Source organism: Hypomesus transpacificus, chromosome 16, assembly GCF_021917145.1.
Source record: "Hypomesus transpacificus isolate Combined female chromosome 16, fHypTra1, whole genome shotgun sequence".
Lineage (NCBI taxonomy): Eukaryota > Metazoa > Chordata > Actinopteri > Osmeriformes > Osmeridae > Hypomesus > Hypomesus transpacificus.
In genome coordinates, this window is record NC_061075.1 from 6,173,834 (window position 1) to 6,186,313 (window position 12,480).

Below are 12,480 nucleotides of genomic sequence, written 5' to 3' on the forward strand. Positions count from 1 at the left end.
AGTAAAGATGTTACTGATGATTAGGGATGATTGTGATGATACTGATGAGTAGGGATAATACTGATGAGTAAAGATGATTCTGATGTGTAGGGATGATACTGATGAGTAGGGATGATACTGATGAGTAGGGTTGATTCTGATGAGTAAAGATGATTCTGATGAGTAAAGATGATTCTGATGAGTAAAGATGATTCTGATGAGTATGTTACTGATGAATAGGGATGATACTGATGAGTAAAGATGTTACTGATGATTAGGGATGATACTGATGATTAGGGATGATTCTGATGTGTAGGGATGATACTGATGAGTAGGGATGATTCTGATGAGTAAAGATGATTCTGATGAGTAAAGATTATTCTGATGAGTATGTTACTGATGAGTTGGGATGATACTGATGAGTAAAGATGTTACTGATTATTAGGGATGATACTGATTATTAGGGATGATACTGATTATTAGGGATGATACTGATGAGTAGGGATGATACTGATGAGTAAATATGTTACTGATGATTAGGGATGATACTGATGAGTAGGTGATTATACTGATGAGTAAAGATGTTACTGATGATTAGGGATGACCATGCTAATGACAGATTCCACTAAACTAAGGCCTATGTTGCTATGGATGGGCTCAAATCCTATGAACCTTTCAACTACTTTCCCACTTGAATTAACAAATCGGAAATCAGCTGATCCACATGCGAAAGATCTGAAGTGGAATCGACGATAACAAATAAATATTTTGCCTGCTTATTAATTTAATCTGCAATGGCTTGCTTTGTATTGTCACCCATTAATGCAATCAATTCATCACACAGTGGAAGAGATGTATGAGGGCTTACCTTTCCCCTTGTTGCCATGCTTTACAAGGTGTTCTTTTTAGAATGGGTCGAAATGTGCAATGACCTCTAATGTCCCAAGATAATTCCCATTATGCACTAAGCCCAACAGTTCGTTGTCGCCTCCGAAAGCTAAACCCCCTAGCTGCCAAAAACTTGATGACAGTAACCACACGCCTGAGTACCTCTGTCCAGTACCGTTGTTCTGCCTCACATTGTCGGACAAGTGCAGCATCCACTCGGCAAACGACTTGGGATCTCTGTATAGAGACAACATATTCCGTCTATATTCCAAACTTTTTTCATGGTCCCCTATCCTCTCAGTGTTTCCAATCGCTAAATCCACTGATGAAGGCATGTTGTTGGGTTATAACAGAAAGTTCATTCTGCAGAAATTGTATAAATGTTTATGTACCAAATAAAAAAACACCAATTGTTACCTATATCATTTGTATAAAATTACAGCTCATCTTCATCGGTGAAAGGCACAACCTTTACCCGGACAAGTGACTTTTGTGCATGGACAAGTGAAACGGAAATGTAGGCTACTTGTCTAAAGGACAAGTGCCTTAAAAGGTTAATGTCAAGCCCTGAATGATCACTGTCACTTGAAAACATTGACTTACACTTGTTACTATTCACTGACAGTAAAAAAAATATGTGTCGTTATTGTATGCACTGCTGTTCCAGGGCTCAACGTTAACATTTTTCCACCCCCACTGGGCCAGTGGGTTTGAAACTTACTGGCCCCAAGAAATTTTTTACTGGCCACCCCCTCAAAGTTGTAATTTATCATTGTTACAACAAAACCCAAGACTTATAAGTTATGTTATTCTGTTACCATGTTTAACCATTTATTAAACACATCCTGGATGTCAAAAGAACCCAAATGAAATCACATTTCTAGTGATAAAAAATAAAAAGGTAATAGTGAGCAAAACAATTGACTTCTTACCTCAAACATGATGTGCTCTCTCTCCTCTGCTGACAGCCATCTCTGCACAACTCTGTCTGGCTGAAACTGTGAAACCTCTGGTCCCTCGATGCTAATGTATAAAAGCTTCCATAGCATTTCATGAGTATGATACTGAGTACCCAAGTCGACACCATTCTTCTGCTGCAGTTCAATAGCCCGGGGGAACGAGGCAAACGGCTGGTCCGTCTTAATTACGTGTTATGGCGTTGTTATAAGTCGTGCAATAACACGATGGGCATCTGCATTTAAATTCCTGACCAGCATGGTCAACGGCCCGGAAGATGGATTGTCCATCACCTGCTTAGCGGATACGCAAACCAGGTGCTGTCTGCTATTACCATGGCTGGTCAGGGATTGTTTTCGAAAATTGTCGGTGCCAGTGTAAAAAGATCCACTTTTGTCTGCTTTAGACAGGAACATACGACAGATGACACCGTGCGTCTTAGTTCCATATAAAAAGTCACTTCCGTTTGAGCTCGTAGCTCTTCTTTGCTGCCATCTTCACTTCAGTGTCTCGCGCCAGTTGTAAAAAATTACAATTTGACAACCACTTGTTACTCACTACTCAATTCTTAATTGGCTGCGCGCGCCCCACGAGCTGCAAAGTTATTTATGCATTTAGCAGATAACATGCAGGATGTTACGTTTTATAATGCCATTTTTTTTGTTTCAATCAATGCTTTGCAGTGGCCCAATCGACTTTTTACTGGCCCCGGGCCATCGGCCCATTGTTATTGTCGAGCCCTGTGTTCATAGACTAGCTCCAGCGCTCGTTGCTGCGTTGTTAAATGATAGCAACTCACCTTGGGCCTCATGTATAAAAGATTGCGCAGCTTACATACCAGAAGATGGCGTACGGCCAAAACTTGAAAAGTACCTACGCACAGAAATATTCACATGTATAAAACCTGTTGTACGCCAAGTCCTGCACACCTTTCCTTTATAGATAACAATCAACGTGAGATTGACCGCACGAGAACGAGCCACTGACCCCGCCTTGCCTCCTCCCAATAATGAATATGCAGATGGCATGTAAATGTGCCCCTGAGGTAAGTTCTTTGTCTGAATCAAAATGGCTAAACACGTAAAAAAGAAAAATCTCACACACTGAGATCGAGGTTCTAACAACAGAGGTGGAGGCGAGGAAATGTGTCCTGTTTGGCGGCCTGTCATCAGGTATAGCAAGCCCAAACAATTTTTTTTTTCTCATTCTGCGGAATTCCGCTAGCCTTCCTGTTCTTATGTCGGAGTGACTGAAGATGTTCCACAACAGTTTGACACCGAATATGGTCGATTGAATGTTGACAGACATTGCAAAAAAGTATGGATCCATCCTCATAAAGATCGCCTGAACCCAGATATCACACACGCGTCTTGCCGACGTCAGCCTGAGATTGAAACGTTGCGTTCTATTCATAACGTCGGACAAGCATCGGCCCATGATCGGATTTCTTCTCATCCCTGTGCTCTATTTCAAGCGTCTCAGATAGTTCGGCTCATCGTCGGCTCATCACTGGCTGTTTCAACAAGAACGTTCCATTATGCTCATTCCCTGTTGTATTATTGCAAGCATATCTCGAGCCGGAGACCCACGAGTCAGGGGCTCACTTTTGAAACCGTCATTTATCTTCAAATCAAAAGGAGCAGTATTATTCTTTGTTAGATAAGTAAATGGAAGTAGAATTTTCCATTTCCATTTTCAAAATTTGCGAGAAGTATTGTAGCGTGGTTTGCACGTTTAAGATTAGCAATACTTAGATGTATTAGCCTATGTGTAACGAACAGACTCCAAGACAACAGGTACTGGATCCAAGTGCAGATTTATTTAGGCGTGGTCGGACAAGCAGGGGTCATACACAGTCAGAGCCAGAGAGGAAATCCAAAAGGGTAGTCAGGTCACAGGCGTAGGTCAAACAGGGGCGGACTGGGCAATGAAGGCTAGGCTTGGACAGGTTCCACAGGACAGGCAAGGGTCTGGATCACGGCGTCTAGGAATCGTTCAGATGAAGCAGATACAAAGTCAGGGGCAAAAACAAGGTCAGTAGATCACAGGGTCTATCCGTATATTGCATAGAATGTTACTCTAATGTTAACAAGACTCAGCACAGAGTGAAGGGAGTGACTGGCTTAAATACAGAGCAGAAGGGAGTGGACTGATTGGTTTCATTGTTTGCAGGTGTGAAGAGGGAGTGCCCTCTTAGTACTCTGGTGATGCTGATCTGAGACAGGGGGACCTGATTGTCACATCACCCCCGTCCCCACGGGCGGCTCCCGACGCCAAGGAGCCCCTACGGCGGGGCCTCCCACGAGGGCGGGGGGCGGGGTCTGCGGGATGCTCCCGATGGAAGTCAGCGAGGAGTGAGGGGTCCAAAATATCAGCAGCAGAAACCCAGGAGCGCTCTTCTGGCCGTAGCCCTCCCAGTCCACAAAGTACTGCAACCCACCTCGATACGGCGGGAGCGAAGTAGTGCCCAAACCGCGTATGCAGGCCCATCGTCCAGTAGCAATGGAGGAGGTGGAGTGGCAGCAGAGATGGCGCCAGGGTCAGGTTGAGAACCCGCTGCACGGACCACCGGCTTCAACAGGGAGACATGGAACGTGGGGGCGATACGGTAATGAGGAGGCAGTTGCAGGCGGTAGGCAACCGGATTCACCTGCCGGATGATCTTAAATGGTCCGATGAACCTCGGGCTGAGTTTTCTACAGGGAAGCCTGAGTCGGATGTCTCGGGTCAAGAGCCATACCTCCTGACCTGGGCTGTATTGGGGTGCAGGTCGACGACGCTTGTCGGCTTGTTTTTTCTGTCATCGGACAGCCCTCTGTAGTCTGACGTGGGCTGCTTGCCACGTCTCCTCACTCTTCTTCATCCATTTATCCACGGATGGCAGGTTGGTGGTCTCTCCGGACCACGGAAATAACGGGGGCTGGTATCCCAACATACAATGGAACAGTGTAAGACCGGTGGAGCTGCTCACCAACGAGTTTTGTGCGTACTCTGCCTATGGTAAGTATTGGCACCAGTCCTGCTGTTGGTTGCTGCAGAATGACCTCAAGAAGCGGCCAATCTCCTGATTCAGCCTTTCGGTTTGGCCATTGGACTGTGGATGATACCTTGAACTCAGGCTTATGGTGACATTCAGCAGACGAAAGAAAGATGCCCAGACACGAGAGGTGAACTGAGGACCCCTGTCCGACACTATATCTTCCGGGAGTCCGTAACACCGAAACACAAAGGTGAAGGGTGCCTCTGCAGTTTCTAGGGCTGTGGGTAGTCCCTTCAAAGGCACTAGGCGACAGGCTTTTGAAAACCGGTCTACTGCTACTAGAATGGTGGTGTGGCCCTGGGAGCGGGGAAGGTCTGTAACAAAGTCCACCGCTATATGGGACCAGGGGCGTTGTGGAATGGGAAGTGGTTCCAGCAGTCCCGCTGGCAGTTGGCGAGATGCTTTCGCCTGAGCACAGACCTGGCAGGACCTGACCAGGTTTCTCACGTCAGCCCTCAACGAGGGCCACCAGTATTTTGTCTGTGTGAGGGCTATAGAGCGTTGAATACCCGGATGACCTGATGCGGGAGTGGAGTGGAGCCAGAGGACGAGTTGGCGTCTCATAGTGGCCGGAACATATGTCAGTCCTGGTGGGCATGCAGGATCCTGTCTGAGGTCTGCTTGGAGTTGGTCCTCCATCTCCCAGCGGATGGGTGAGACAATTACTGTCTGAGGCAGAATGGGTTCAGTGGCAGGGGGTTCCTGATAGCCATCGAACAGGCGGGATAATGAGTCTGCCTTGGTGTTCTTGGACCCCGGACGGTAAGACAGAGTGAAGTGGAAGCGAGTGGAAAAAAAGGGCCCAGCGGGCTTGACGGGGACTCAGGCGTTTGGCAGTGCGGATGTATTCCACGTTTTTGTGGTCAGTCAGGACTAAAAACGGATGCTTGGCTCCTTCAAGCCAGTGCCTCCACTCCTCAAAGGCTATCTTAACAGCCAGCAGCTCCCTGTTCCCTATGTCGTAATTCCGCTCTGCTATAGTAGGTTTCTTGGAGAAAAAGGCACATGGGAACAGCTTTGGGGGTTTACCCTGACGTTGTGAGAGGACGGCCCCAACTCCGGCCTCCGAGGCATCTACCCCCACCACAAAGGATTGCGCGGGGTCTGGATGTCTCAATACCGGAGCCGTGGTGAACAGTCTTCAGCTTGTCAAAGGCCTGGGTAGCCGCGTCTGTCCAGCACAGCTTCCGTGCTGCACCTCCCAACATTGAAGTCAGAGGTGCCGCGACCGAGCTGAAGTTGCGTATAAACCGCCGATAGAAGTTCGCAAACCCTAGGAAGCGCTGCAGGTCCTTTATCGACTGCGGACGCGGCCAATCTGTCACTGCTGTGATTTTGGTCTGATCCATGCGACTGCCCTTGGCATCCAGAATGTAGCCCAGGAAGCGGACTTCAGTTTGGTGGAACTCACAGTTTTCCGCTTTGACATAGAGCCGGTGCTGAAGCAGTCGTGCAAGGACTTGACGTACGTGAGAGACATGATCAGACCATGTAGGTGAGTATATGAGGATATCATCTATGTAAGCTATGACAAACCGGTTCAGAAACGGACGCAGGACCTCATTTACCAGCGCCTGGAAGACAGAAGGGGCATTGGCAAGTCCATAAGGCATCACTAAGTACTCATAGTGCCCACTGGTGGTGATGAATGCAGTCTTCCACTCATCACCTTTTCGTATGCGGACCATATTGTAGGCACTACGCAAGTCGAGTTTGGTGAAGTAACAGGCTCCTCTTACTTGTTCCAGTGCAGCAGGAACCAGCGGTAATGGGTAGCGGTATTTGACAGTCAGATCATTCAGGCCCCGATAATCCACACAGGGTCTCAAGTCCCCTCCTTTCTTCTCAATAAAAAAGAAACTTGCCGCGGCAGGCGATGTGGAGGGGCGAATGAAACCCAATTCCAGCGCCTCTTGTATGTACTCCTCCATTGCCTCAGATTCTACCACGGACAGGGGATATACACAACCTCTAGGCGGTGTGGTTCCTGGGAGGAGGTCAATGGCACAATCCCAAGGGCGATGTGGGGGCAGATGCGTTGCCTGGGTCTTGCTGAACACAGTACTCAGATCCTTATATTCGGATGGGAATTCTGATGGCGCTGACAAGTCGGGACTTTCCACATGAGTAGCACCACAGGCAGCAGGTATAGAACGAGAGAAACAGCGGTTCCCCCATGATTGCAGTTCCCCATCGCTCCAGGAGATGACCGGGTCATGATAGGAGAGCCAAGGCAGCCTAAGGATGAGGTCGGTGCCCAGTGAATTGATAACCATCAGTGATATTGGTTCCTGGTGCAGGACTCCTATTGTGAATGACAGGGTTTCCGTTCAATAAGAAATACGTCCTGTCCCAATTGGTTGGTTATCTACTGAACTGATCCGCAGAGGGGGTTTACAGGGCAGGAGGGGAACACCAAGACGTTTTGCAGTGTGGACATCTATGAAGTTGCCAGCAGACCCGGAATCCACTAGGGCGGAGATAGAGAGTAACCTGACCTTCCACTTGCTTTTCCCCAGACACCTTCATTTGCTTAAGAGACACTAAGGGGCATTGAATTATACTCACCGCTAGGGGAGGTCTCGGGGATGCGGTCCTTGTTCGCACGGAGCATTGTTTGCGAAGGTGGCCGGGACTTCCGCAATACAGGCATAACCGGTTGGCCATCCGGCGCTCTCGTTCTTCCACAATAAGGTGGTTACGGCCGATTTGCATAGGTTCTTGGGGAGCGGAGGCGTGTGTCTGAGAACTGTACGTCTGCACAGTGGGCATTACCAGCGGGTGTCTTCTTGACCGCACCAGGTTATCAAGGCGTACGGCTAACTGAATGAAATGTTCTAGGTCCGCATCTTGGTCTCTACAGGCAAGCTCGGATTGCAACTGACGAGACAGTCCTTGTCGGAAGACCGCCAGTAGGGTCGGATTGTTCCATCTACTGGCAGCTGCCAGGGTGCGGAAGCGCATAGCGTAGTCGGCTGCTGACTGCGATCCTTGCCGAAGCGCTAGTAGCTGATCTCCCGCAGACCGTCCTTCAGCTGGATGATCAAAGACCTCCCGGAAATGGTTGGTGAAGTCCGTAAACAAACGTGTCAGCTCTCCTCCACAGGACCAGATGGCTGAAGCCCACTGTAGCGCTCTTCCGCATAGGAGCGTTATCAAAAGGCTATCCGTGCCGCATCGTCCGAGAACGCAGCTGGTTGGTGTGCAAAATAGAGATAACATTGCACTAAAAAGCCATCACAGCCATCGGGAGAGCCGTCATACTTTTCTGGGGTAGCCAACTGGACGGGTCTTACGTGGTCAGACCCAGGTGAAGGTTCCTGGGAGGGTAGACGTGTGTGATCCACCCAGATTGAGAGTTCACTCAAAGATTGAGCTAGGCGTCGAATCTGCGAGTCGTGATCTCCGAGTAGTGTTCCATGAGAAGTCAAGGCATTCGTCAACTCCGTTGGATCCATGTCGGTAATGGCTGAGTCTTCTGTAACGGACAGACTTCCAAGACAACAGGTACTGGATCCAAGTGCAGATTTATTTAGGCCTGGTCGGACAAGCAGGGGTCATACACAGTCAGAGCCAGAGAGGAAATCCAAAAGGGTAGTCAGGTCACAGGCGTAGGTCAAACAGGGGCGGACTGGGCAATGAAGGCTAGGCTTGGACAGGTTCCACAGGACAGGCAAGGGTCTGGATCACGGCGTCTAGGAATCGTTCAGATGAAGCAGATACAAAGTCAGGGGCAAAAACAAGGTCAGTAGATCACAGGGTCTATCCGTATATTGCATAGAATGTTCCTCTAATGTTAACAAGACTCAGCACAGAGTGAAGGGAGTGACTGGCTTAAATACAGAGCAGAAGGGAGTGGACTGATCGGTTTCATTGTTTGCAGGTGTGAAGAGGGAGTGCCCTCTTAGTACTCTGGTGATGCTGATCTGAGACAGGGGGACCTGATTGTCACCTGATGTCTATAGATACACATAGGCTAATACATTCTTGTTTAACAGTGATATGTCTGGAACATTTTTCTAATTTCGGCAGTTACTGTATGTCGGAGAAATTTAGAACGGAACATTATATCCTGAAAATATCCGACGACTCTGTGCATTACTTGAGAAATTATCTTAACACTGTAACCTAGGGTGTCAAGACAGAGTCGGAGGGCGGCGGAGACTGATGGAAGACGCGGAACTGTAGGCAAAGCTGTATATATTTATGTTTCTCTGTTCCATTGTTCTCTCTTTTCTGTGTTGAAGTTCTTTTAAGAGTTTGATGGCATCAACATCCAGCTTGATAATAAAAAATCATTAACTTGAATAATTAATTAATTATAATACCCCCACAGAAAATCCAGGTTGAATCAAGTAGCTAACTCCCTGGCCCTGTCTTTTGCTGTAATTTTAATATTGGCTACAGTAGGCTTGCTAGTCTAACAATAATGTTACTGGATCAGTTTAGGGGTTGAGAGGCTTCCTTCGATTGTTATCACAGACCTACACTGGTGGCAATGGGCTTTGTTTGCAGATAAAATATTTTGAAAGAATTGAGACGTAGTATGATTTGACGGTTTATAATTTGTTTGCCTCAGACCAATGCATTCTATTTGAAATTATGCGTCTCTTCGTCGGAATTATGCGCTCGCAAATGGACGTTTGGGCCTCGGTATTTGCAACAAAAGTCGGCAGAGTGGAGAACTTTCACTAGGGCTGTAAATGCTGTGGCTTCAGAAAACCGGACCATGGCAGAAGTTAAGAAATGGTCCGATGTAAAACTCGAAAATAAGAATGGAGTCAGGCTCACAGAAACAATTGCATTTTCCCATGCCAATCTTGAAGTTGCACAGCACAGAGAATATATATTTCATCTGTGGTAAATAATCTGTGTTGCGTGCAATATTAACCATATACAGAGGGTGACATGCATTTCCTGAGTGAGTTTGTTGTTCGTTTGACACCCTCAAGTTTAACAGAAGTTATTAAGTGGTGGAGGATTAAACAGTTAATTGCATTTCCCGTTTGGGTTTTATAATTTTATGTGAATCATCCACATCAATGATCAAACTTTTATTAGCGGAGGTAATTATGTTTTTTGAAAAGTCAACGTCATAGACGTATGACAGTAACTAGTGGAAACTTTTGTCATGTTTTGTACTTTTGTAATTTTTGGCGAGTTTCCGCACTTTTTATTTAGAATTCGCCACGTTACAGAGCCAGACAACACTTGACGGCCATCAGGTCTCGGCAATTCCTCATTCGCCTTTACGTCTAACAGGTTCAAAATTATATGGTTGCGGGCCATAATACGTATTGTGGTTCTTGCCACCTTTTCGTCATCCCCATAGTTCTAGTACTAGGCTGAGGCTAGTCTCCACCACGTTTCATCAACATGACGTAATCACCGAATCCGTAAAAAAAAACAACAACTGGCCTTTAACACCATTTGGAGTAAAAAAAATGATATACATATCTTGAGTGCTTTATGTACCTATTAATCAACAGTGGTGGTTAACCTGCAACATGGCCTTTAAACAAGGCAACCGTCGCTTGACAAATTAGACAAACACAATTGCCTCGATTTTTAGTCACAAAATATTGCAATTCCCATCTCCTGAAAGCGGCGGCCCTCACTGTCAACTTTACACTTTTTACCTGCAGTTGCCATGGTAGAAATGACCAGAGAAGGGTTCGCGGCAATTTGCACAGCCAGATAGCATTATAAGAGTGGCGCTGCCACCATACGGTGAAAGGAATATTATGATTCAACAGTGTTAGCGGGCCATAAATAATACATTATAAGACCGAAGCTGCGGGCCGTATGAAATCTGACCGCGGGCCGGACTTTGGACACCCCTGCTTTAGTACAAGTCTTAATACACTGACTATCACTCACACCGATCTTAGATTTTTGGACTGTCCCTTTGTATGGTCGGCTAGGGCGCGTGGTAGTTCTCCTCGTAGTAGGGGGCCTAGCGTTCTTCGTCTATCTGGAAAAGTGAATCTCTGCCAACCAGTTAATTTTGGCAGCTATTTGTGATTTAGTCTTAAGACGAAAATGCTTATCAGTTTTAGTCACATTTAGTCATTTTAATCCTTCTTAGTTTTAGTCTAGTTTTCGTCGACAAAAACTAATTACATTTTAGTCTAGTTTTAGTCACATTTAATAGCCATGTTAAACTCCTTTTTTCCCCTTCTCAGTAGGGATGTGCATATCCATCACTGAGGACGATGCAATACACATCTCGATGCACTACCAACTATCCGATACATTAAAGATACATAAAAGCAACTACTAATGCAATACGATACGATTCACCCCTATTGCGATGCAGTGCGATTTGACAAGATGTGATTCAATGAGCACCAGGCTAGTAATCTGAAGGTTGCCAGGTCGATTCCTGGCCGGTGCACATGACGTTGTGTCCTTGGGCAAGGCACTTCACCCTACTTGCCTCGGGGAGAATGTCCCTGTACTTACTGTAAGTCGCTCTGGATAAGAGCGTCTGCTAAATGACTAAATGTAAATGTAATAGCGTCTGCTAAAATGACTAAATGTAAATGTAAAAAAAAGTATTGTGAGTTCAGACACCAACATTTTCGTCTTGTCAACGAAGGTTATAATATATTTAGTCATCGTTTTTATTTTCAAAGATCCGTTTTCTTCACGTCTTAGTCTCGTTTTAGTCATGACATAGAAATCTTGTGCCGCCCCCTGCCCCGCCGGCCGCCCCCCAACAGTACACGGAACGAGCACCGCTACTACCTGGCGGCACAAACGAAGGAAGATGCTGCACGGCACCGTCTCAGCAAGCAGGGGTGCCTGCAGCTGCCTGAAGGGGGCACCAATATGCCAATTCCCCACAAAGTGAAATGATAGATAAGAGAGATTTTTTTATGCTTGTGCCACGTGACATGAAAAAATGCCGCCCTATATTTCGGAGGTTAATGTAATAGTCAAATGGCTAATGTAATGCACATATTTTTGTCCTATTTCCCCTAAATAAATAAAGTTAGGCTACTTAATGACACCTTACAGTCATAAAGTATGTTCTAAATGGCATAAATACTTCCAATTAATAATTGATGTAACAATTTATTGTAAATGATCAGTAGCCTAGCCTATCGATTAAGGGGCCACTCGGAAGCATGTACGCTGCTTCATTTGATCTTGATAGGCTAAACATTCAGTAGCTAATAATAACAATATACCCACTTTTTATTTATTAAAACTGCTTCAGCATAATAATGCACCTAAAATACAAACGCGAGCAAGGACAGCAATCGCTATGGAATCTACATGTGCAATTTCGCTAGCAGGGTAAGAATAGCCTATAAACAACGAAAATCACCAGTTAACTTAATTTAAATTAGCAAGAACTATACACTAATACAATAACAGCATTAAATTAACGGACAACATAACATAGCGGAAACACTGAGTTGTATATCCATCTCTACCTCACGCGGTGCTGTGGCCCTAAGCACCAGACAGTGATGTGCCCTCACGTCCTTGGGGCCGATTTGGGGCACACTGGCTAGTGTGTGTCCTTGCGGGAGGGTCACAGGGTGAGCATTGGGGGTTACAAATGCGTAGCATTACTTTACCTCCACGAGTCCAATTCTGCGTCC

At 46.2% G+C, this 12,480-nt stretch overlaps 1 protein-coding gene across 5 annotated transcripts in view; it reads left to right on the forward strand.

The window, feature by feature from the left end:
• The window catches only part of tmem259 (transmembrane protein 259), an 87,109-nt gene that overhangs the window by 29,078 nt on the left and 45,551 nt on the right, over positions 1-12,480 (forward strand). Inside the window, exon 1 of one of the 5 annotated variants that reach the window (XM_047037210.1) lies at positions 2,773-2,869. The exons of the other annotated variants lie outside the window; for them this stretch is intronic. Coding sequence (XP_046893166.1) covers positions 2,834-2,869 — 36 coding nt within the window. The 5' untranslated portion in view covers positions 2,773-2,833. Of the gene's footprint in view, positions 1-2,772; positions 2,870-12,480 lie in introns of those variants that run through there. 5 annotated transcript variants of the gene reach the window in all.